Source organism: Pteropus vampyrus, unplaced genomic scaffold (assembly GCF_000151845.1).
Source record: "Pteropus vampyrus isolate Shadow unplaced genomic scaffold, Pvam_2.0 Scaffold147, whole genome shotgun sequence".
Taxonomy (NCBI): Eukaryota; Metazoa; Chordata; class Mammalia; order Chiroptera; family Pteropodidae; genus Pteropus; species Pteropus vampyrus.
This window is the reverse complement of record NW_011888928.1, coordinates 2,767,131-2,792,660: the sequence shown is the minus strand read 5'-3', so window position 1 is coordinate 2,792,660 and position 25,530 is coordinate 2,767,131. Positions and strand designations below refer to the sequence as shown.

At 42.4% G+C, this 25,530-nt stretch overlaps 2 protein-coding genes across 3 annotated transcripts in view; both read right to left on the bottom strand.

The window, feature by feature from the left end:
• JPH2 (junctophilin 2) overlaps positions 1–8,489 on the bottom strand; it is a 56,855-nt gene extending 48,366 nt beyond the window's left edge. Inside the window, exon 1 of the mRNA XM_023536053.1 lies at positions 7,227–8,489. Within this exon, the coding sequence (XP_023391821.1) occupies positions 7,227–7,605 (379 nt within the window). The 5' untranslated portion in view covers positions 7,606–8,489. The remainder of the gene's footprint in view (positions 1–7,226) is intronic.
• A 5,640-nt stretch (positions 8,490–14,129) lies between these two features.
• On the bottom strand, positions 14,130–25,518 carry OSER1 (oxidative stress responsive serine rich 1). Of its 2 annotated transcripts, none has more exons than XM_011369374.2 (4): positions 24,744–25,268; positions 21,629–21,745; positions 18,626–18,739; positions 14,130–15,354 (listed from the first exon to the last, which is right to left on the bottom strand). In XM_011369374.2, exons 2-4 carry the CDS (start codon positions 21,703–21,705, stop codon positions 14,667–14,669), a joined length of 879 nt encoding a protein of 292 aa, XP_011367676.1. In that variant the 5' UTR covers positions 21,706–21,745; positions 24,744–25,268; the 3' UTR covers positions 14,130–14,666. The 2 variants fall into 2 exon arrangements, with proteins under 2 accessions (XP_011367676.1, XP_011367675.1); XM_011369373.2 differs by lacking the exon at positions 24,744–25,268 and adding an exon at positions 25,382–25,518 and having other exon boundaries at positions 14,310–15,354.
• Between the last annotated feature and the right edge of the window lie 12 nt (positions 25,519–25,530).

Here is a 25,530-nt window from a genome sequence, read left to right as displayed (position 1 = left end):
GGCATGTGCTTGGACACTTCCAGGCGAAAGGAGCTCACTGGGGGGCAGGGGGTTCTGGAGTTCCCACTGCCCTTGGATGGCTCTACAGATTTCGTCACCAGTCAACAATCAGTTACATAGGAGCAAGTGGAGTTCCCGGATGTGTTACTTGGGACCAGACCTAACTGCCCACCTGCTCTGTGGCTCTAGCTTGGGAAGGTTAGGAGAGAACAAGGATAGTTCTCTGGTCTATGGCAGGAAACAACCCCCTCACCCCACACCCCGCCCTGAGCCAGAGCCCTCAGAAAATGACACTTGACATTCCTCTCAAGGGTGTGGCAGCAAGGGCTAGTCCAGGGAACAGCTGCTGGGAACACGGAATTAGCAGGCCCTGGAAACAAGCAAGCTCAATGAATCCCAGAGGACCAGACTTGGACAGGGACACGTCTGGGGGACGTGGCCAATTAGACACATGCATCACAGAAAACAAGGCCACAGAGAGGAAAGAATAATTACATCCACTTCCCTGTCTAGCTGAGGGTCCACTCTGCTCCCCTGGGGTCCCAGTTAATGCCAAGAAGCTGGCGAGACAGCATCTCAGCCGCTGTCACTCTGACCCCTGGCTGTGAACTGGGACATGAGATTTTCGAGATGAGGTTAAATTATGCTGATTCTACATTCAAAATGGAATCGTGCCTGGCATGCGGTCTGTCTACACTGGCAGGACTTAAGGCAGAACTAAGCATTGTTATTAACTGCTCCAAAGTCAAAAGCTAATTTTTGTGCTGAAATATTCTCCCCAAAACAGGGACAGCTATGGTTCAGGCCACCCTGAATTAGATCGCCCTCTGGACTATGTAGGAAATACAGAAAGGAGAATATATGTTTCAGCATTTTCTATGTGACAGGCATCATGTTAAGTACTTTTTATGCATCATCTCGTTTCATTGTTTCAACCATATTTTGAGGAGGATTTTGACATCCTTAATGGAAGAAAGAAAATAGCAGCTTAGAAAAGTTACATGATTACATGATGTGTCCATGTTCATAGAATTAAGAAGTGGCACAGTTGGGATTCGAACCCAGATCTGGCTATTCTTGACCCTGAGTGCTTAAGTACCACGTGTCTCCCTTTAGTACTATCAGACTCTCTCAAGACTTCTACACTTGATTTTTAATAGCAATCAAAAAATCTTACATTAAAAGATGTTTCTCTTGTATCTGAAAAGCAGAAACAAAAAAATCCCACTAGAACTAAGAAATTATTGTAGTAAGGTGAAAGGATTCAAAGTTAATATATAAAAATAATTGTACTTCTATAACCCAGCAATGAACAATTGGAAAAAATCAAATTGAAAATGCCATTTACGACATCGTAAAAAACGCTTGTTAATTTTATTCGACAAAAGATGTGCAAAGCACTGAAAACTGCAAAATATTGCTGAGTGAAATTAAAGAAGACTTAAGTAAATAAGGATATATACCATGTCCATGGATTAGAAGGTTCAATGCTGTTAAAATGTCCATTCTCTCCAAATTGATGTATAGATCTAATACATTTTTTAATTAAATTCCAAGCAGGCTTTGTAGTAGAAGTTGAAAAGCTGATTTTATAATGTCTGTAGAAATAGAAATATCCTAGAATAAACTAAACACTCTTGAACAAAAAGAATGAAGTTGGAGGATTTACTTTGATTTAAAACTTAACTATAAATCTCCGGTAACCAAGACGGAGTGATAAAGATAGACAAATAGATCAACAGAAAAAAAATATTCCTTTGGGGAGCAATTAAATAAATAAACATGGAGGTTAAGTTGCTTTAAGGAACACATATCGCAGACCCAGATAATGTGACACCATACCAGCTATTGCTCAGGCCTCTATCCTGGCAAATTTAGCTCCCACGTTCAGAATCAATTGGGCTAAAATGAGCTGAAGTCATCAGCTTTGGGCAGGAGAAAAAAAGTGAGCATATTTAGGGCAAAGAAGCTTGGGCTTTTGACCCAGTTATCATTGTTATACATAAAAAATATCGTCTTTCCAGCATTTAATAGTAATTAAAGTACTAACCAGATCCCAAACTCTGTTCTAAGTGCTTTACATATATCAAGGTACTGTTTAATTCTCTCAACAAGATATCGACAAGATAGAATAATATTTCTATCAACAAGATCAAATAAAAGAGAAAATAGCAATTAATGCATATAGAAAGGAAATATTGGTTCATAACGATTTGTTTCAGTTTTATATTTTTGTGCCTGTATGCATAGAATTGCAATGTGAAATACAGATCTTACAGTGATTGTAATCATAAATATTCAAAAGCCACTATTATAGTAGCTGAGAGTTGTTAGGAAGCCTAAATAATATAATGCATGTAAGATTCTTGCATAGAGCCTGGTACATAGTAAAGACTCAATAAATGTGGTTATATATCACTATTGTCAAGGCCAGCTTCATGGGCATTCAACCTGGGTAGTCACACAGGGCCCTACACTTAGAAGGGTCTCGCACTTGGTTTGATGCTGTGCTGTCACCATCTTGAAATTCTTAATGACTTTGAAGAAAGGGTCCTGCGTTTTCATTTTTCACTGGCTCGCACAAATTATGTAGCCAGTCCTGACTATTTTGTATAGTTATTATTTATTAAAATACTTATAATATGAAATACTTAATTATCACTTATTATTATCAAATTCTATCTCTGTCTCTTATTAGCTAGAGGACTGTGAGTGAGAATACATAAAGGATCTGCGTCTCAGTTTCCTCTCTATAAAATTGGGGTAATAGCAGTACTTCCCCATGAAGCTGTGAAAATTTAAACAACACAGCATGTGCCATGTGCCAAGAAGAACACCTGGCACACTCCAAAAATGTTAACTATTTTTATTATTAGCTTTACGAAAAAAGTCAACCTTGGGCCTGGTTTCTCCACTGCACATTTGGGGGCGGGGATTATTGAACTAGACCGATGGTTGGAGAACTTGTTAGAGCACCAGTTACTTTGAGAATCTGATGGCTCTCTGAGGAAACACCTCTCAGAAGAACACAGACAGTCCATGCGCATACGCACACATCTTGCCTGCAGCTTCAGGGCAGTTATGTGCTTGTGAGGCCAAACAAGGCTCAGACCCCCGGGTCGAGAACCTCAAAAAGCAAAGATCGCTAATCTTCCCTCTAGGCCTGGAGTCTGTGGGTCTCTGGGGTGGGAACAGCTAGGCAGCCACACAGGACATTACTACTTAAGGGCCCGGTGTACGTTTGCTTTGGAGTTTTAAGTCAGCAGCTATTTTTAGCTTGGCTATATATGGCCAGGGGGGAATGAGAGCTATAGGCAGGGGAGGGGTGCCAGGAGGCTTATGGGAGGGTTTGGGAAACCTGAGCTCCTTTGCCTGTGCCACTTTCGCTTTCCCACAAGAGAACCGGAGAGCTTAACCTCCAGCCAAAGCGACAAGCATGGAGGAGAGACAGGGGCTGTGGAGGTGGGGACGGCAGGGGCTTGAATGAAGATGCTAGGTCAAGTCGCTTTAGAACAGTGATTTTCACACTTTTTTGACCATCTGACCTGCAGTGAAAAATACACTTGACATCATGACACACACATAAACACACACTATACATATGCGTATATTTTCAGCTGAACAAACATTTCAGGAAACAATATCTTACTCTCTATGAAACATCGATCATTTCTGTTCTGTTCTTTCATTTTTTAAAAGCTGCAGGTCACGTGCCATGAAATAGATTTCGCCACCTATTAACGAGTCAATACTTCCAGTGTGAAAAAAACTGCTGTTTTCTTTGGATTAGAGCAGACAGTCACCTGTAACATTTGACTGCAAGGTAAGGTGGGGAATGTAAGAAATGGGACATCTAATCTCTTTGATCACTCCTTCTCAAAACTAGGAATAAGATGCAAGTTTCAGTTTGATCTCCAGCTGGACAGCAAGTTTTGGACCTGCTGGCTTTGTACACTCTGTTCTCTTGACCTGGATGACTCGTCCTCCACCCTTGTCACCTGGCTTGCCACTAACTCCAGGAAGCCTCCGTGAATGCCTAGGTCTGGTTAGCTGCCTGCCTCTTGCTCCCTCACTCCCAAGCAGGACTCCCCTGCCTAGCACCCAACACACTGCAGTACAATTTTGTGTTAGATTCTCCGGAAGGCAGAAGTCTTTTCCGTTCTGTTCATTTTTATACTCTCTCTGCTGCCACCACCACCCGCTGTAGTGTATGTTGTGCTGGCTTCATAATAATCACTCAATAAATATTCATTGAATGAAATAATGATAGTCAATAGTAATAATAGCAACTACCATTTATTGAATACCTATTTATCCCATGAGAAATCTTAGGAGAGATCAGGATAAGTCCATTTGATGGATGAGGAAACTAAGGCTCTAAGGAGATTAAATAATAGGGTAGGGGCAGGATGTGTAGTAACCCAGAGCTGCCCAACTCCCAACTGTTCCTAATCACAGGATCTTATTTGTCCATATTCCCTTCAGTGCTACCCAGGATGGGGCAAAGGGCAGGTCCTTAGTAAACCCTAGGGGAACCGATGACAGGTTGATGAAAGAGATTTTCCGAAGCAGTGGCCATATCTAATTTTGGAGAGTCGCACCTCGTGTGTGGCTCGGGAGAGAGGATCTGTGAGGTTTCCAGGCCGCCTGGATGTGGGGCTGTCTCATTCGGGAGAGGAGTCTAGGCCTCTGGAAACCAGAGCAGCATGTCTTCTGGTGACATGGGCACACCTAAGATAAAACGCAGGGCCCTGCAAAGCCTCCGTGATCTGGCCCATGCCGACAACTCCAGCGCCAACCCTGCCTGTTCCCCTCAGTCACTCTGTTGCCGACACCTGGTGTCCTTGCTGTTCCTCAAACATGCAAACCCAGTCCTGCCTCAGGGCCTTTGCAATTTCCATCCCCCCCAACTAGAAGTCCTCTCCATCCTGCTCCTCAGACCATCCCATCCAAAAACATCACCCTCTCCCTTCTATTTTTTTTCATAATATTCGTTAAGTTCTGGAAATTAAACATGACTTTGTTTTCCAGTTTATTTCTGTCTTCCTCACAGGACAGGGAACTCCCTGAGGACTTGGCTTGTTCACTGCCCTGGTCTCTGGAACTCACTGTGGGATGATGCCTGACACATAGTTAATGTTCCACAATATTGGTCACGTGAATGAATGAATGAATGAATGAATGGGTTTCCCCACTTTTAGACATATTGGGAGATCAACCCATAGTTTCCCAGAAATACGTGTCCCTGTTACTCACATCCAGTCCCCACCGTGCCGCCCTCCCACCCCCCCACACACACCTTGGTTTGGAGAGAGGGAAGAGGGAAGGGAAGGAACATGGCACACACGTACTGTGCACCACTTTGCATAGGTAACTGACCCCCGGCAAGCACTCAAGGATTACCTCCATCTTACAGCCAGAGAAACTAAGACTTGCGCTCTGCTTGTCCCCAGTGCTTAGCGCAGTGTAGGACATAAACATCTGGTGAACTGAATTGCAGAAGTTCAACAAACAGCTCAAGGTCACTGAATTAGGAAGTGTGGCGCCAGAATTCATCCTCAGCGCTGTCCGGTTCCAGCCAGTGCTATGTCACCACCATTGCACCAACAGAAACTCCAGGGATACATCCTCATTAGCATCCAGACACATGGAGGGCAGCCCAGCCAGGAGCCCAGCCTGCAGCTCAGCCCGCACAGGAGGCTGCTCTCTACATGCCCAAAGGCCGCAGCTTGAGCAAACCTTCCACCCCGGGCTAACTATGCCCCTTCCTGCCCTACCCCAGCCCACTCCCAGACTGCCCACTTCTATGCTCCACCATAAAGAGAGCAGACTAGTGACAAACATAATATACTACGAATGCACTCTGATGTCAAACATGTATTTTTTTTAATTAGCCATAGTTCTGATTTATTTGTGTCAGCGCCTCTTCCCAATGGGGCATGTGAGGGACACTTCACGGAATTATCCTGAGCTGGAAGGAACCCGAATGAACATTTAAAGCAGGAGCTGGCAAACTTTTCCCATAGAGGCAAATAGTAAATATTTTAGGCTTTGTGGGCCAAGAGGCAAAATTGAGGATATTATGTGGGGACATCCATATAATTTTCACATTACAAAATAGTGTTCTTCTTTTGATTTTTTTCAAACATTTCAAAATGTGAAAGGACTCTCAGCTCACAAGCTGTATAAAAACAGGCAGCAGGCCAATTTGGCCAGCTACCTATCGTTTGTAAGCCCCTGATTTAAAGCAACACTTCTTAAACTTTAACGTGCATAAAAATTGCTGGAGAAGTTTAAAACAGATATCTGGGCCAACTCTTAGAGATTCCAGTTTAGGTGGTCTTGGAGGGGACCCCTGAATTTGCATTTCTAACTGGCAGACAATGATGCTGCCTATGCACGGAACACATTTTGAGCAGTACTGATAATCTAAAACACCCCATTTTATGGATGAGGAAACTGAGGTCCAGATAAATGATAGGCCCAAAGTTACACCCAGTGGATAAGGTGATGACATCTGCTCTGCCACTTCCTAGGGCTGTTTTGCCACAGAAAATTCCTCTCCATTTCCTTAACCCACTGAGCCCTCTCATGCTTCTGAGCTTTTACTCATTCTTCTCTTTTCTGCCACTCTGCACATACTTGTGTATAATTGTCGCCGAGCCTGTCTTTGAAGCCTTGGGCTGTATCTTATTCCTCTTTGTTTCTAGCCCTTTGACAATGTCTGGCAAATAGGAGGTATCATAGAAATATGCACTGAACAAAAAGGACGAATGGATGCAAGGGTGGGTGGATGGATGGATGGATGCACGGACAGACGGACGGATGGATGGATGAATCCTTCATGATCTATTGTCTGAAAATAATTTGCAAGACAAACTTGAGCCTAGACCCCAATTCTTCTAGAGCACAGGCTATTGTATATTCCACAGCTGATCGTATACGTAGCACGCAAACAGTAGCAGTTACGCCTTATTGAATGTGTGTTGCGTGTGTTATTTACATGGCAGGCCTTGTACTGAGCCCTCCTGCCAATCCTCTCAGTAGCTCTGTCATGGGCCCTACCTTTACTAACAAGAAAATGGATGTTGAGAGAGGTAGAGCAACTTGCCTGAAGCCACACAGCAAATAACATCCTGGCCTCTCTGATTCTGTCCGCTGCGGCCCCTCGCTCCTCCCTCCCTCCACCAGTGTACCTCATCCGTCTGGCCCCAGGCTGGGCTCACCTCCGTCGGCATAGGTCTCGGTGCCATAGCCATCTTGCAGGCCATTGTTCCAAGTGCCCTCATACTTGGCACCGCTGCTGCTGCTCTGCCGGGTCCCATAGCGCCCCTTGAAGCCGTGTGTCCACTCGCCCTTGTAGAGCCAGCGTCCCTTGGTCTCTATGCCCAGCCCATGCCGTTTGCCCTGGCTCCAGTATCCCTCGAAGGTGTTTCCGCTGGGCCAGGTGTAGACGCCCGCCACTTCAAAGCCAAAGTTCCAGGAGCCTGAGTATTCGCCCTGGCCCTTGGGGCCCGTGCACAGTCCATGCCCGTGGGCCTTTCCGTTCTCCCAGCCCCCACAGTACGCCCCGCCATCGTCAAAATCAAAGCGGCCCCCGCTCATCTCATCATAGCCCCTGACAACCTCACTGTCCTCCAGCTTGGGGGGAAAGGGCGATGGGGGCGCCAGTGACACTCTCCAAGCTTGCTCAGGACTGGGCCCCCCACTCACCACCACCGTGCCCCAGCAGGGGGAAAGCAAGATGCCACCAGAGGCTGATTGAGCCCAGGAGCCAAGTCAGCACTGGGTCGGCTGGTCAGTGCCATGCCTGAGAGGCCCCCACTCAGTCAGCCAGAGGAAGGCTGCCAGCTGGGAAGGAAGCGGGAAGCAAAGATTCAAAGTCTCCACAGAGCGTCCCAAGTCTGGCTTCCATGGAGTCAAAGGAAAAACGCTGTGATCCCTTTAAGAAGCACAGGGAAGGGGTCGGGTGGAGGGGTCCCCAGTCCATTTCGAAGAGGGGAAATTCCCCTCGGTGACAGTCCCAGCCCCCACCAGGCTGAACGCCTGCAGCCCGCTGGCCCCTTCTCCTCCACCCCGTGGGCGTGCAGGGCTGTGCTCTCCCCGCCGCTGCCCCGCCCCTCTCCAATCCTGCCCTCCTCCCGGACGGAAAGGTCAGTGTTGCCCTAACAAGGCCATTGGATCTCAGAAGCTGCTCCCAAAATAACCCCCTGGCCAGCCCAGCCTCCTTCAACGCGGGAGGGGTGTTTCGAATTGGGCTAGTGCTTCAGACCCTGGGAGTGGCTGGAGGGATGAAGAAGGAAGCTGAGAACAAAGTGTAGGCAGCTGCGGCATTCTGGTGGTTATTTCTTCCCCTAGGTGAGAGCTGCCTTCCACCTGCAGGATCCCCCTGAATCCACGGGAAGCGGGAGTGGGGTCGGGTAGAGGAATCGGGAAGGGAGGGGGAGGAAAGACTAGCAGAACACCCAGTCCTGGTACACTTAAAATCCCCCAGAGCAAATCTCAGCCTCACCACCACTCACATGCCCTCACAGGTCCTAGGACTGTGGCACCACTGCCAGCCCCAAAATGGAATCTAGTGACCTAAAGAGAAAAGAACGGGGCCTGGTTTCACATATGCTTTTGAAAGCAGAGGAGGGATCTCAGGAGAGGAGGGTCGGTTCCGGAAACGCTCTGGAAGACAGAGCCAATCTGAGTCCGGTGCTCATGCAAAACCCCATATCCTCTCTACCTAGGAACCCTAGTGAAAATCCTAGGAAGAACCTAGTGCAAAAGGCACCGATCACTCCCTTTCTCTCTCCTCCAAAGGGTAAATACCTCCTCTGAAAGGCGAGGAGTCTATCCTCTATCTCTGAGACACAGGGTTGCCTGCTGCGTTATAATGAGTTCGTCTCAGAAATACTCAAGGATCATGATTTTTAAAAAGCTTTTCTTTCCAAGTTCTCTTTCACTCTTGTGTCCTAAGAGCCCGTGATACCAGACTTCATAAAGCTCCTGAGGCAGAGTCGGGAGTGAGGGACCTGTGTGGATTCCCAGCACTCGGGTTCCCACCAAACTCCAGTGAAAGGAACAAATAAATCTTCACGACGTGAAGCTGTGGCCAGGGCTAATGACTGGAAATCCCAACTGAACCCAGGGTTAACTGGAGCATAGGGTAGTTCCGGGAAAGGTTGGAGCCACCAAGGACAGAAAGCTCTGTGTGTGTGTGTGTGTGTGTGTGTGTGTGTGTGTGTGTGTAATGGGGGATAGAAATCACTAAAAAATAGGAGGCCTTTGAGAACATCAAACTATTATCTGACTTCAAAGTTATCTGACCTAAATCCCATGATGATGACTTAGGCCACTTAAAGTCACCGCAGAAATCTTGTTCATTTCAGAAATGAATAGAAAAAGTTCTCTTCTTTCCCCCCAGCTGATATCCAGTTCTTTAGACTTGGTTCCTTCATCGGCCACAGCCCCCTGTCTTAAAGAGCCCCTTCTGTGTCCATGTTTCATCCCTAAGTGAAAACACGCAGTCTCCGAGTTCACTATCAAAGGCTGTTTTCCAAGCTGGCAGGGAGCAAATAGCAGTGGATAAAGTCTGTATCATCTGGTTTTTGTCTTACCACCCAGCCAGGTTGACTGACAGCCCGCTTTCACAGGACACTACCAAGAACACCTCAGTACCAACTCCAGAGGGTTCTGTTTGTGCCATTCCTCAAAATCGCATTGATAAATCACGTTTCTAGTGCTGCTCTCAAGGGGAGAGGAAAGAACATCTCAAACTGGAAGCCAGAGGAGTTTGAGTCGCCCAAGTTTAATACCCTTTGTAGTTAAATGCTGGACAAATCACTATAATCCTGTTCTAAGGCTGGGTGGCTGATGTGTCCTAGTGAGCTGTTCTGCCTGTATAAATTTAGGTACTGTTCATTCATGCAGCTCCCATGGTGGTTCCCTACCCAGGACTGGTACACGTAAGAATCATCTGTAGAATTTAAAAACACAGATTCCGGACCCCCACCTCATCCTTGACCTACTGAATTCTATTGTCCTGGGGGAAGTCTGGGGCAGTTGCATTCTTTTTCAAAGTTCCTCAGATGAATTTGACTGTAATTCCTGGTTAAGAACAACTGTATGTTTTCAAATCAAGAACCTGTTTCTTCGTAACATTTACATATTCATGAATCTAGTCACTAACCATGGGCTGTAGAGGGTGGGTAGTTGTTGTGGGAGATAGGTGTTCAAATCCCAGTTCTGCCCCTCACAAGCTGTGTGACCTTGGACCAACTGTTAATTTCTCTAAGCCACAAATTCTTCATCTGTAAAAGTACCTCTCTCAAAGGATTGTTAGTATTAGGGACAATAATATCTACCTTATATGGCCAGGTAAGGATTACGTGAGTTAATACTGTGAAAAGGCTTAGAACACACTAAACCCCTAATAAATGTTAGCCATTATTATTATTATCTTCACATGATAAGTTGCTTTTCAATCTGTCACGCTTACAGTCACCAAAGCGGGAAGAATCACCTGGAAAACATTAAGTAACTTGCCACTGAAGCAAGCATTCCCTCCTCTTCCCAATAGGTGTTTATGCGACATTATTCTGTGGCTTTTCATTTTTAACCTGATAAACTATGTTATTGCTAAAGGTACACTTTGATTTCTTAAAAGTTGAATTAAATTCTTTGCCAAATTTGCTACTGGCCTTACCTGACCCGTGTTAAGCTTTCTGACCCGCCATCACTTTTTGGCACCCCACCCCACCTTTAAACCAGAGCATTTCAGGGAAAGGGAGACCTCTAGTGGCCATGTGTACATTACAACAGATTTTCCTTAGGAAAACCAGTTTCCACGGAGGGGAATTTGCTAAACTTGGAATAACTTTTAAACTGTGTTTAAAGGTATCTATTCCATTTGCTCTTTTCCCTGGGTCTTTTCTCGCTCCATCTTTGGTCAGATGGAGCAGTCACTTGCTTCCTCTGTTTCGGTCTCAGCTTCTCAAACATGACTGCTTCCTAGGGAGCCTGGGGAGAAAGGAACTGAAAATCCAGGACAGAGAGGACTCCGCAGAGAAATCCACTTGAGTTCTTCTCAGCATTGAAGACTCAGCGAAAGAAGCCTCACCTCCCCAGACAAGATGCCTGGCTGGAGGAGGTGCCTTCTCACACAATGGCACCTCCCCCAAACTGGGTGTATGAAGCAAGGATTACCTTCATTCCGAAACAATGCATCAACACCTACTCCCTGCCTGGAACTCTGGCTCATCTTTGTATTTCCAGTGCCCACACATAGTGGGTGCCCTTGATCTCTCCTTCTCTGTAATTGTCAGCTGACAACCCCCTTCTTAAAATGCTTTTTCTCTTGACTTCTAGGATTCCTCTCTTGGTTTGGCTCCTGTCTCACTGGCTGCTCCTACTCAGTCTTTTGCTGGTTCCTCCTCATTCTCTTGCCCTCGATACTTCGGAAATGTTCCAAAGCTTGGTCTTTGGACAGATTCTTTACCTGCAATTGCTTCCTCGGTGATCTCCTTCGGTCTCATAGTTTGAATAACATCTATATATTGATTGCTCTTAAATCTGCATCTCCAGCCTGTAACTCTCTCGTGATCTTCAGTCATATTTTCAACCAACTCGACATCTCTACATGATATGTCATAAGCGTCTCGGCCTTGACAAGATCAAAACCAAACTCCCAATTTCTCCTCTCGGATCTGCTCCTCCAGCCAGCTCTCAGCTTGTTAAAATCTTTGGCATCATCCTTAATTGCAATCTTTCTCTCACACTCTATTTCCATCAGCAGATCCTTTCAGCTCTATCTTCAAAATAACTTCAGAATACAACTTTTTTCCTGCACCACCAAGTGTCCAAGCCACTTGCCCAAATGGCTCCCTCTCTCCTCAGGAGTCAAAGCCTTTAAAATGGCTTACAAGGCCCTCCATGATTTGCCCCTGTCCTATGCTTCCATGACCTCTCCTGCTTTGGGCCACAGATGTCCTTGCTGTTCCTCCTGCCAGAAATGCCCTCCCCGCAGATACCTACGCAGCTCCTGAATCAAATGGCCCCCGAATCAAGTGTCACCTTGTCACAGAAGCTTCTCTAACCATCCCAAATAAAGTAGCAGCCCTTCCCCCTGCCCCAGCCCTTACTACCGCCTAATCTTTCTCTCTCCGTAGCGCTTTTTCTGAGGACAAGGATGTTGTTCTGCTTACTCTTCTATTCCCAGCACCTAGTATAGTGTGTCTGGTGTGTTGTAGACACTTGATAAATGTGTTGAATAAAATAATGTTCAATGAATAATTATTAAAGGCACATGTCAGGGTGCTACTCTTCAAAACAGTGATAATTCCTGTCCACAATCTGAACTCGTTTTCCAGGATGCATCAGAGAAAGATGCATCAGTAAGTCGTTTTCACAAAAGGTCAAATGTCTCAACGAGGGACACATTAAAGTTGGCCCAACTGGATTTGAGCAGAGTAATTTTTAGCTTCAAGAGTCAGGTTTCTGAGGATGATTTTGACTGAGGTATACTTACAACTCATTCCCACAAATCTGGAATGCCTCGCTTTCATTCAAGTACGGGTTTCTCCAACAGGTTACTCGGCCATTGGAACTGTGTCCTTTTCAATCCTGACACCCCTCCTCGTGACAACTTTGTATGAAAGGAATGTGAATCATTCTTCAATCTCTGGTGACTGTTCTGTTAATACACAGAATTAAGTAAAACACCAGACCACTGGTTTAAAAAGCAAACCAAAAAGGGCTTAAGAGACTTCGGAACCATCTGAATTCAGTATGTTCAGCCCATTTGCTCCACTTCTCCCCAATAAAAAAGGCAAAGCAAGTCACAGAGTTGTGAAGGAGAGGGCGAGGTGGCTTTACAACCAGCTCTAATGGCCGATTAGTGGTTCTTGAAGTGTGGTCTGAGAATCCACTCTTTCAGGGGATCTGCGAGGTCAAAGCTGGTGTCATATTAACATTATTTTTTTCGTGCTCATTGTCTCACAAGTGTAGTTTTCCAGAAGTCACATGACATGCAACGTCACAAGAGACTGAATGCAGAAGCAGATATGTGAATCTACCTGTCTTCAATTAAGCCAGATTTGCAAAAATGTAAAACAATGCTACTCTTCTATTTTTTTGGAAAAATTTTTTCCAATATAAAATGTTATATTAACATAAATGGATTTATGGATTTTTATTTTAAAATTTTCTTAGTTTTAATTTCTAATACAGTAAATAGTGGTAAATATAACCCATATAAGCAAAATTCTCAGTCTGTAAGCATCAAAGAGCCCAGAGACCAAAATATTTCAGAACTGCTGCCTTAGACATGTGACATAGTATACCTTCTTTAGCATTATGAAACCTTGCAGTTACAGTTCCTAGTGCTGTGATGGAAGGCATTTGGCAACTGTGCTTGAACCACAGCTTTCAGATGTTACTAAGTCCATAGTGAACTAGTAACTAGCAGGAGTCTCTCACTACTTAAGTTTGGAGCTTTTCCAGTAAATCGCCTTCCCACCTCTCCCAAGTACAAATCACCTAGTTGAAAAGCCCAGATCCCACTGTCGTGAATCAACCCAATCAGTGGTACTTTTTAGTAAAAAGTAAAACTTATTTTGTAATCTAAATAAAATAAACTTTGTTAACATGATGTTAAAACGACTGGATAAATTTTCACTAAATTTGATGGGTATGCTTAGGATGGGAATAGTTATGTGCCGTATGTAAAATTCACTTTGGAGTCACCTGAAAAAGATAGGGATTCACCCTTCAACTGAAATTGAGGGCAGATTTTTTTTTTCCCCCGAAGTTTGGAGGGCATTTGAGATGGCTGCGCAGAAATACAGGATACAGTGTGTGTAAAATTCTCTTTGGGGGTTGCTAGCGTAGGAGGGCAGCAGAGATAATATCCATCCAGGACATCTGAAACTGAAGTACGAGATCTACATTACAACTGACTGAAACGTGCCACGTATGTTAAAATGCCAAAGCTAAAGATGCACACTAGTTTCCAACATCAGCCCCTCCCTCCAACTGAAGCAGCCCCCTCCACGCTGCTTCCGGCCAGAGAAACTTCCTGTAACATGTCTCAGGGTGAACAGCACCAGCAGGGGTTTATTTATTGATGGTTAAGGATTCAAACATAGGGCAGGCCAGCTCATTTACTCATATTGAATCTAAACCTTAGATCTCTGGCTTAACAATAACATAAGAAACCTTTAAAGACACAAAAAATTTTGTGTTAAATCAGATAGTTTAAGTCGGTCATATGACTTCTAATATTCTGGGCTGGCAACTACAGCATGACAAAATGTTCAGTCCAGTTACAAAACCACATTTCATTTTATTGGCCACCAAATCTTAAACAGATCTGAAAAATGCGCTGTTTTACAAAGGCTTTCACCATATACCCACTGCTACCAGTCAAGTAATTATGGTTTCTTCATCTCCCAGGAGCATTTCTAAATGAGGTTTTTCTTTGATCTGCTTGCCTTGGTGAGTATGTAAGAACTCAGAGAGTATGTTTAAAGAATGAAGATTAACTGAGATGCCAAGAAAAGTTTTTATTGCAAGCACAGTGAGCAGATGTCTTCTGACAAAGTGGCCGCCAGGTCTGCCATTAACTAACTCTCTCTGACAACCTTTCATTGGTTTAAAGCATATTCGTTAGCTTCTTGCTATCAGGTATACATCATTTCTGCCATGTGGGACATTTTCTTGGGAATATACAAGTAATATTCCATGTAGCCTGACAGGTCCTCAATGGTCACATCATCCACATAGACTCGAGCTTGTTCTGAACAGGAGCGGGGGGAGCCAGACAGAGTTCTGGTGTGAAGCGACTGAGAATAGTCCTCAAGCGTGGATCTCCGTTCTGGGGCCAAGGGAGGGACATTCTGTAGGCCTGAAAAGGAATACACTTCCATATCATGCCACCTCTTACACTGGCATTCCTGGCCTAGGCATGCACATGGCTGGCCCTGGTTTAGCTTGGAAACGGATTGAAAGTCAGAGAGATCATTGGCCTTGAGACTTGCTTGGGAGACTTGAGTAGCATCAGAGGAGTCTTCCTCCTTACCCTCTGACGGGAGCCTTGGAACCGAAGTTCTCAAAGGCTCAACAACTGCCCCTGTGTGATTAGTATCAAGAGAAGCGGAGCACTCTCCTGCATTAAACTCGTTAGGGGCCGACATTCCCAGCCCACTGCTGCCATCAGGAGAGTCAGTCTGGCTTTTGTGCTTGAGCTGGCTGCTGGAAGAAGCAGCTATTGTACTGCAATGTATAAACTTTGGAGGATGAAGGACAGGAGACTTAGAACGTCGACGACGCTGAGTTCTCACTGCTCCTCGTGAAGACTTCCTTGTAGACCTAAGAGGAAAAAAACGCACAGTGTTGGGATACAGAGCTCTCCTAAACAGGTTCTTTATGATAGCCGGAAATTTGCCTCTTCTCAGGCTTGTGAGTCTAAGGTTGTAAGTTTCCCCCAGAGCGGTGCCTGCCTCCGTTTATAAGCTGCCTAGGTCTCTGTGCCTCAAAAACTTCAACATCTCCATATTAGCAAGTTACAGAACAAGAGAGTTAAAGGACAGTTTTTAATCACATTTCAGGGGCCAAACATGTGGCGCAGAACACCTGCTCTGTCCCAAACCTTTGACCAGTGGATCTGAGGAAACATCCTATACAGACAACTTAAACTGATGCTGTAAAACCTAAACATTCCTATGCCTTAAATACAGCCCCATGGTACCACTGTGAGGCTAATGCTACAAATGGCCACGGCACCACGACTGCTAAACAGAGCTGGAGATTCAGGATTCATTTCTATCACTGGTAACAGTCAACAAACAGATTTAGATTTGCTGAAGTTTTCAGATATTGGGAATCATCAGATACACTATATAACTTTTTATTTAAAATAATAAAAGAACTGAGTGAAGAAAAAAAAGAGACTCAAAACTGCTAAGCAATTTGAAAATAGAAGCAAACAAAACATTAAGAAATAAAAATTTATATCTAAATTAAATGGATGGGCTAAAGAACAGAATACATACAATTAAGGAACGGGAAGATAAATGTGAATTATCTATAACAGGGATCAGCCAACTCTGGCCACTGCCTTTTTCTGTACAGCCCATGGACACCGCTCCCATGGGGTAGCCCTGTGAGCTACAGAGATCAGGCTGAGGTGTTCCCCTCAGCCCACTGTCCCTCTTCTCTTCACACCTGCCTTCCTGGCCAGCAGATGTTTCACACCACTGCTCAAGGCCCACACTGGCTACTGTTTACATGTTGGGGCTCTGCTGTCGGCAATCACTGGGGCCTGAGAAGCTGAATCTCAGTTTGAGTATCTGGCCTGTGCCAGGCTCTCTGGAAGAGAAAAGGGCACGCTGGGTGCAACTAGGGCAGAAATTAAAATTGACCCCAGCACTGCCCCCTACCCACCCATATCACCAGGCCAGTCATTTCATCCTGAGACTGTCTCAGCAACTGAACACAAAGTGTGTCCACCAGCCGGGACAGAGCGCATCAGGCAGGCAGGGAGGAGTTTTCTCGCTTATTTAAGTGCCTACACAATATCCTCACCTCCTGCCTTCCAAATTCTAAAATATTTACTATTTGGCCCTTTACAAAAAGAGTGTGCTGACCCCTGACCTAGAAAGCAACAGAGAGACTTGGAAATTTGGGAAAATGTAACAGTTAAGAGATAGGTAAGAATAAAAAGTCTGGAGTCTCTGAAAATAAGACTACACAGAATGGAAGACAGTGATTTTTCTTAAATAGATAACGGCTGAGAAATTTTCTAAATTAATGAAAGAAAAGAATCTACGGATATAGGGAGCACACTGAAGCAGGACAAATAAAAAGAAAGCCACATCTAGACAAACCATAGCAAAACTATAGAATACCAAACACCACAGGAACATCTTAAGAGCAGCTCAAGACTAGACAGATTTTTTCCAAAGGAACATTTAGACTGAAAGAAGGCTTTTCAATGTCAACATGGAAACCAAAAGACAATGAATAATACCTTCAAGTATTGAGAGAAAATAACTCGCAACCCAGAACTATGATTTCACATATATCAAATCAGGTATATCTTTCAAGAACAAGGATGATATAAAGACATTTTCAGATAAATCAAAGCAAAGTATATTTCCCAAAAGAACATGATGTGACAAAATTCCAAGAGCACGGCTGAATTTATTCTGTGTGGATTTCTGTAACACAGAGGCCTTATTTGCTACTAACAGACCTATACTAAAGGAACTGCTGAGGAAGTACTTTAGGACGAAAGAAAGTAGTCGTCCTATGGAATGTCTGAAATGCAAGATGGTGACGGCAAAGAGAGTATAAATGAGACAAATCTAAACAAACACTGTCTATTTAAATAATAATAAAGTAGATTAAATAAAACCTAATTTGTGAGATTAAAAAATGACAGAACTAAAATTTTGAGCAACTATACCACATGGAAGTCATGAGGTCAGAGTAAAAAGGTTTTTTTTTCTTTAAACATCTACAGCACCTGGTCTCCCATCCAAGTACTAACCAGGCCCAACCCTGCTTAGCTTCTGAGATCAGACAGGATCGGGCATGTTCTGGGTAGCATGGCCATAGACTAAAAAGGGTTTTAAAGAGGGTTAAAATATTAACTTTTGTCTTTGTTAAGCACGTATGGTAAAATTTCAAGGCTATCTACTAAGAGAATAGAAACAAAGTATACAACTCCAAATCAGTAGAAGGAAAAATGACAGGGGGAAAAAACAAACAAACAAACAAACAAACCCATTCAAGTGACTTTTTAAAAGGTAAGGAAGGGAGAGAAAATGAGAAGAGGAAAAAAAGAAGACAAAAGCATGACAAACAGCATAAAGCAGAACAGCAGAAACGAGTCCAAATAAATCAATAATCAAAATATATGTAATAACTTTAGCTTGATAGTTAAACAAAACAAAATAAGCCATACGTTATTTGAGACATACCTAAAATTTTAAAACTTGGAATGGTTGAAAATAATAGGAAAAGATACACTAAGCAAATACTAACTAAAACACAAATGGATTTGCTACATTAATTCCAGACAAAATAGACTTTAAGACAAAAGCCATTATGAAGAATTAAGAAAGTCAATAAAAGTCTCAATTCACCATAAAGAAAACATTCTCAACTGGCATGAACCTAGGCTGTATGAACTTAACAAAACAGCCTCAAAACACATAAAGCAAAAATATAGAACTTAAGGGGAAAAAAGGCAAATGTGCTCCCATGGGGGAGATTTCAATATACCTCTCTCAATTATTGATAGGTCAAGCTGACAAAAAAATTATTTGAAAAGATTCAAAAAACACATTTAAAAGCTTAATTTAATGTACATTCATGGAACCCAAGAATAAAGAAGACCCATTCTTCTTAAACACACAAAGAACATTTACAGAAACTGACTATGAACCAGGCCATACAGCAAGTTGCAGCAAATTCACAAATGAGAAGAATGGGCCTTCTCTAATCCTTGGGTCTTGGGTTCCGTATCATAATATACTCATTTCTGGATAGTTGGGAAAGAAATTCCAACAATATTTTAAGGTATTGGGATAAAAATCATCAGGGATAAAAATCACCTGCAATGAGAAGCTCTTACCCATGCCAACTGTCTTTAGATGCACATGTGGCTTTAGGTTTGGTATCATCTGCTGCTGTTCTGACTGATGCTCTGACACTTGGACCTTCTCCAACAGACAGAGATGCTATGGACCTGAAGACAAGAACAAAGTTTACCGCTAGAGAAAACTGTGCAAGGGGGAGAACTTACTGCTCTCTCAAATGCAAATACAACTTGTTTTCTTTCTAGTTTGAGATTCTCAAAAACTGCTCAGCTTTTAGTGAAAATTTTCCTCCAAAACCAAATTTAGAGGATCCCTAAAATCCCACTGTTGCAAAATCACAAGCCAAAGAATGATTCTTAAGAATAACCAGCAGCAGGATATAAATAGACTTTTACGCTGTTTATCTGGGCAGATCAGGCCTTATGTCCAGGGAGAATGCTAATGACACTGACCGTTTATGTTATGTGGGCCAGAACTGGAAACTAAGTTTAGGAGCAAAAACTTTAGGAGACCTAACCTAATTTGAAATCATTTTCAAATACTATATAACTTTTAGAAAAATATTTTAATATTTACAACTAATAACTTGAAATATTACTCAGAGTTAAATCTTAGCAATTTGAAATTACGCAAGGAATATGGGTTCTTAGTAAAGATGAAAAAATTTAGAAGAGAGAAAAAGAATCATCTATAATTTCACAACCCAGAGGTTACGAACATGAACATTTTGTTATAAATCCTTTTAGACTTTTTCAATATGCACATACACATACACACTGGGCTCTTTCCACACATGCTGTGGTACTGATTAAAATCCTTTAGAAGTAAACAATCTACTAAAGTAAAATCAAAAGATGTTCCCTGAAATATAATTTAAAATAAAAAGTAACTGGAAATAACTTAAATGTCCAATAACAGAAAATACTGTATCATATAAATTATGGCACACATATATAATGGAATATTAGTTTATTAAAAATTAAGTGTACGAAAAACTTCTCATGACATGAAAGAATGCTTATACTATTAAGAGAAAACAGCACAGATATGCTAACTATACATAAATTATGATTTCAACTAAGTAAAAAATGTATATGGTATTATACACAGATGGTCTAGATATTAACAATGGTTATGGTAAAATATAATGTTTACTTCTTTTTTATTTTTGACTTTTTCTGTAATGAATATGTGTTATTTTATAGTCAGATAAAAAGGATTATGATGTTTTACAATAAATATATAGAGATGTGTCTTGATAAGACAAATACCATTAGAAATCAAAACCTGTTGAGCAAGATCATGCTAAATTCCTGGCAAGGCTTGGTTAGTTTATGAGTCAGTACCTCAGATGTCCTATTTGTAAGTCGGCAACAATATGAAACAACTAGAAAGGTCTGATACAAGTCTTATTCCGCTTAGTCATGGTAGTGACTCACTCCTTCTACGCTTGTTTGGTTTTCTCAAAAGCTCTCCACTGTTCCATCTTTTTCTATAATTTTACTCAAAGCAGATCACATGCTACAAATAAATAATATTTGGCCATATAGTGTACAGACATCTTGAAAGTTTTTTTTTTAACATTCAAAGTAATTTTTAGGGGCACTGAAACCGCTTAATTTTATGTTCCAACTTCTTAAAAGATCAGGAAAAGAGTCCGTATATCAAAGTTACTTATATAAATTCATATACTAAGAAATTTATGTGTGCGTGTGTATATGCATTCCTAGCATTTCCCTGCTTTAAAAAAAATTATTTCTACACCAGAAATCGCAAAGGCATACACTATGACCACAATTTGGAACTGTTTCTCTGCTTTTGTTACCATTTCCCAAAATGGCTTACAAAGTACTAATCAATTTTAATGGCAAGATGATCTCCAAATTGGAAAAACCATTGGGAGGAGAAAGATATTTATTTGCAATATCATGGAAGCAAATGTAAATACCTGTAACACCTATTGTGCAATAGTATATTTAGCATAAATCAATCTACTAACATAAATCTTCTCATCTGGTAGGCCAAAATAGTGGTAGCAATAAGCTTGACAGTTATAACAACTACTAGCTATTTTTCCTATGTGTCAGATATTGCATGCATTTCTTCATGTTTTCAAAGGAATGGTTAAAAGCACAGGTTCTAGAGACAAACTGCATGGGTTCAAATCTAGTCCTACCACTTCTTACCAATGTGACCTTTAGCAAGTGACTTTATTCATCTATGGCTCATTTGTACACTGGAATAACAGTAGTATCTTATCTTCTAAGTTGGTAATAAGGATTAAATAATGTGTACAGAGTACTTAAGCCAGTGTCTGGGACATAGTAAGTAATAAATTTTAGTAACTGTTATTACTTGTTGTGGAATGTTCTACTCTGAGTTTCCAGTGTTTGGATGCCATTTATGAAAAAGAAATATTCTTATAGCCATTAAAAATGTGAGATTTCTTCTGGCCTGGGGCAAAGAATAGGGATGAAAAGAGTCCAGCACAAAACATTTGGCAAAGGGTGAAATATTAACATTCAGACAGCAGCTGGTCTATAGGTGCTCTAATTAGTTTGGCCAAAGGGTCCAAGATTATTGATCTCTGTGACAGTACCTTAATGAATAGATGTTTCCATAGTGATAGTCTCAGCAATAGAGCCCATGAAATCGACAACATCTGCATGTATTTCTATTGAGCCAATTCACTTTTAGTGAAAAATACTGTGATTCCTTAGAGATATATGAAGAAATCCTTGATGGGACACTGCTTGATAATGTTTGATTAAAAAGAGAGAGGGGCAACTCTCCTCAAAGTTAAGAAAAACCAAAACACCCAACCTTGGAGTACAAAGGAACTGCGACTTTTCAAAATTTAACAGAGGAGTTTCTGTTAAGTAATACAATGCTATGCAGAATATGGTAGAATGTCACACTATTAGCATTGATATCTCTTAGGAATAATGAGAAATTTTAGGAGAGAAAGAGCTCTTCAAAGGAAAAGGCTATTTAAACCTAATAAACAAGTCTCAAGAAAATATTATATATTTAATTACCCTGATGCATCCACTCTTAATTTCTTGAAAGCAGTTTGTAGACTCTCCTCCTCTCCATCCTTGGCTTCAGATTTCATTGCGAAACTTTTTACACTACTGTGGATGTTCCCGTTAATACTAAAAAAGAAAATCAAAAGAAAATGAGCCAAGTGAAAACAGGTGGGTTCAAAAGTATACCTTTTGTAAAAATCTTTATTCCTGATACTAAAAAAAACAAATTTGTTTCTAAAAGGAAGCTTCAGTGCAGACAATTAGGAAACTAGGTTTTCTTATATTTATTATGAAAAAATTTATAATATTTTTTCCAAATATTTTATGCCAATATTATAGTTTTGGAAACTAGATCACCTAAAATCTGCATTTCAGTATACTTTTTAACAAGGGAAAAAGTCTCTCCAGTTGTAGAAGTCTAGAAACCTATAGACAAAATGACCTTTGCATCAGAAATAAAAGGGGAAAGCTCAACCAACAGCACTCTGATTCTTTAAAATGCTAGTGAGTATTTATCTAGTCTAACCCTAAAAATCACAGATAAGTGTAACCTCATGACACATGACAGCATTTCTCTAAAGTAATCCCAACTCAAATATCAATATTCCTATCCAGATATCGAACTGTTGCCATTTTTAAAACAAGATTACAAAAATGTTTCAATTATTCCACAGTCTATCTAGAAGGCTGATACCTTCAGGTCTTATAGCTTTGCACATGTTCATTATTACCCAAGAAAGATAGAAAAGAAATGAACTATACTTGCAACTCAAAAAGATGAAAAGAACAAATTTATCCAAAAGACATATTTATCCAAAAGGCTGTAAGAAAAAATAGAAATTACTGTTCTATACTGTTCTATGCCTTTAAATGATCTTCACTTAATCAACTACCTTGATAAACCAAAGTTCATTTCTTCCACCCTGATTATTATATTTAAACAAAGAAAAGGGGAAGGGGGACCAACCTAAGCAACAAGAGACACAACTGAGAAGTCTGTTAATAAATTCTTTGAATCTAGTTTCCCAATTATTCTTTCACTCAATGTAAAATATTAGTTAATACAAATTCCTGAACAAAAAATAAACTAGTATCTACAGTATCACAGAGAATAAGAAAAAAAAAAAGTAACCCACCTTCCCGCCCCCCAAAAAAGAGGAGATGATGATGATGATGGGAAATTTTTGAAGCCAGGGATTCACTTTACCTTTTTATTTCTAACTTGCTACCCCAACCCCATTCCCCCACCCCTCCCTTAGGCACTCAGAGGGCGCAGTGCCTCTCTGTGGAACCTTGGATCCTCTCTGAGTCCCTACCTGCTCATTTCTCAGGGGTGGGTTTGATGTTATTGTGAGACCGCTAATATTCCAAAGGTCAGGGTGTCATAATATGTTGGATATAACGTAATCATGTAGTACCAGTGGCAGAATAAAGAAGCAAGGAATCAAGATTATTCATTTCCTTTTCATTTATATGTAAAGGAAGATATTTTAGGCAGCTGTCTCAGGGGACTGAAACACCGCACACTGAAAATAGTCCAAAGAATTCAGCCAGCTTTCACTTCAACTTAAGACCAAAAATTTAAATATACTCCCCACATATATTTTGCTGGTTTATTTAACCAGTATATGAATTTGAAGAAACATTATCAATTCCATAGTCCACTGGTTTCTAATTCTTCTAGATTTAGAGGAGGATCCTGCCCCATGTATACAATAATGTCCTACAGACCTGGAGAGAGGAGTGAGCAAAGATCACATTCTAATATTTTTAAAGCTCTACAGCAACTAAAAGGGTACTATTGCAGGTTGTAAACAAATTCTCCCTGCTGGCAGAACTAAAATAAAGTTTGATTTATAGTTTTCAATTACTTTATGATCTGTCAGTCAAATGCTCAGACTAGTGGCCCTTATAGAGTTAAACCATCTAAGGCTGTCTCCCCTTACAGACTCCACACAAACCCTCTTCAGGCCTCTTTGGAAATCAGTGCATCATCGTATCTAAATACACACTGCTGAATTCTACAGAAATTCATTCCTTATACAAATATTTATAGAATTCCTACCATAGGCTCTCGCACCAGACTGGGTGCTAGGGACATAAGGGTAAACCTGACACTTATCAGGACTGTGACCCCTATTCCTGTAAGGACTGGAATCTCTTTCCTGTCCTAACACTGTGCTAAGAAGCTCTGTACCTAGATATGTAACTTTTAATTATATGGTGCTAACTTAATAGCACTGCAGGTGACCTCTAGATGTTAATACAAACTTAGTTAACATTCTTGTTGACACACTAAAAGTTTAAAACCAAAACAGACCAAAATAAAAATTAGCTACGTAGACTAAAACTTTAGGAATGAAGTTCCATCTCAACTAATTTCAGACTTTCAGGATTTTGATTACTCACCTTTTCCCTCGGTTATATTAAACAAAGGTGAGTCTTAGGTATGACCTTAAGAGCTAAATCAGAGCATGTTTGCAATCACAAAAGATTTACTATGCTCCTCTGTATTCCGAGCTTCCCATTCACTGAAATCAAGAACTGTACGACTAACTGGGAAACATACAATTGGCTTGCCCCGCTTCATTAATATTAAATTTATGGGAGACTTTCTTGTCGTTTTCACCACACTGACTTCTTGAAATTAAAAATCCCCCCAAAGATCAAACTTTTAAAGGCCTATTAAAAATTACTTTGTATTAAGTCAAATCACATGGGGCAAATTAACTTTACCTCGGGTTTCCCCCCAATCTTTCAAAAATGACAACTAAAATTCTTCTAAGTTCCTCAAAAGAGAGAATTCCTGGTTTTCTCTTGACTTTCGACAAATAGCGTGTGTCACGGTCTTATTTATATCTCGCAGTTTTAACCAAGACCTCTTTGAACCCCAAGCCTAGGTCCAAATTTCCAGGACTCTGGAAAGACCTGAGAACTAGCTATAAAAGATCCGCGCGTAAGCGTGTCATCACAATGTTAAAGATTTAGAAACTCTCCCAGCCCACCAGGAAGCGTGGAGTCCGAGAGAGAAAACCCTGTCCAGCAACTCTAGAAGTCGCCAGCAAGACTAGGTTGAAACAATCGGCCCCCGGAACAAAACACATTCACACCTCTCTTTACACACCCACTCAATCTCTACACTCTCGGTGCTAGAGCCAAAGCACGACGTTATTCTTCTCATCCAGAATCTGGATCGGTCGCAGTTAAACAGGATCAGAAAGAGAGGTCAGGTACCGGGGGAACTCGGAGAGTGGGGAGTGTCCAGGGCCCTAGTTCTGGCCGCTCGTAGTTTCTAGTTGGGAAGTTGCCCTTTCGGGATACTCCTGGGCCAGATTTGAGACGTTTGAGTCGGGCCAAGGCGCCAGCGATGCAGGAGGAGGCGGGAGCGGAGCCGATGAGGCAGCCAACAAGACTAGGGCTCAGGAACGAGCGGGAAAGGGCGGGAAGGGGCAAAGGGCGGCCGAGGAGAGCGAAAAGGGGAAGCTACGGCCGGGCGGGAGACGGCGGAGCAGCGGGACGGGGCGGGGGCTGCAAGAGAACAGGAAGGCGGGAAGGGGAGAGAGCGCGGAGCTCCGGCAGGGCCCGGCCGCAGCGGCCGAGGGGGCGCGGAGAGGCCCAGTCTCGGCCCGGCCCGAGCAGTCAGCGCCGGGGCATTAAGCGACCAGAGGCGGGCGGGCCCAGAGGAAGCCGCCCGCGGTCAAGTCAGGCCAGGACGCCGAGACGCGATGCCGCGGCCCCTCCCCGTCGCGTCAGGACTCTCACCTCCTCGCAGCTGGGGCGCTCCGGCGATCCACTCCCGTCGGTTCAGATCGTCTCTCCCGATCGCCGCGCCTGACTGACCCGGATCCAAACCCGCGGAGAGGGCGGCCCGCGCCTCCGGAGTCGCACTGCGCCTGCGTCACTCGAGCACG

Coding starts and splice junctions, on each gene's coding strand:
- OSER1 (XM_011369373.2), bottom strand. CDS start 21,705: ATGAAATCTGAAGCCAAGGATGGAGAGGAGGAGAGTCTACAAACTGCT. Junction 18,740..21,628: donor TTAAGAGTGGATGCATCAGG/GTAATTAAATAT, acceptor TCTTGTCTTCAG/GTCCATAGCATCTCTGTCTG. Junction 15,355..18,625: donor TCTAAAGACAGTTGGCATGG/GTAAGAGCTTCT, acceptor TTTTCCTCTTAG/GTCTACAAGGAAGTCTTCAC.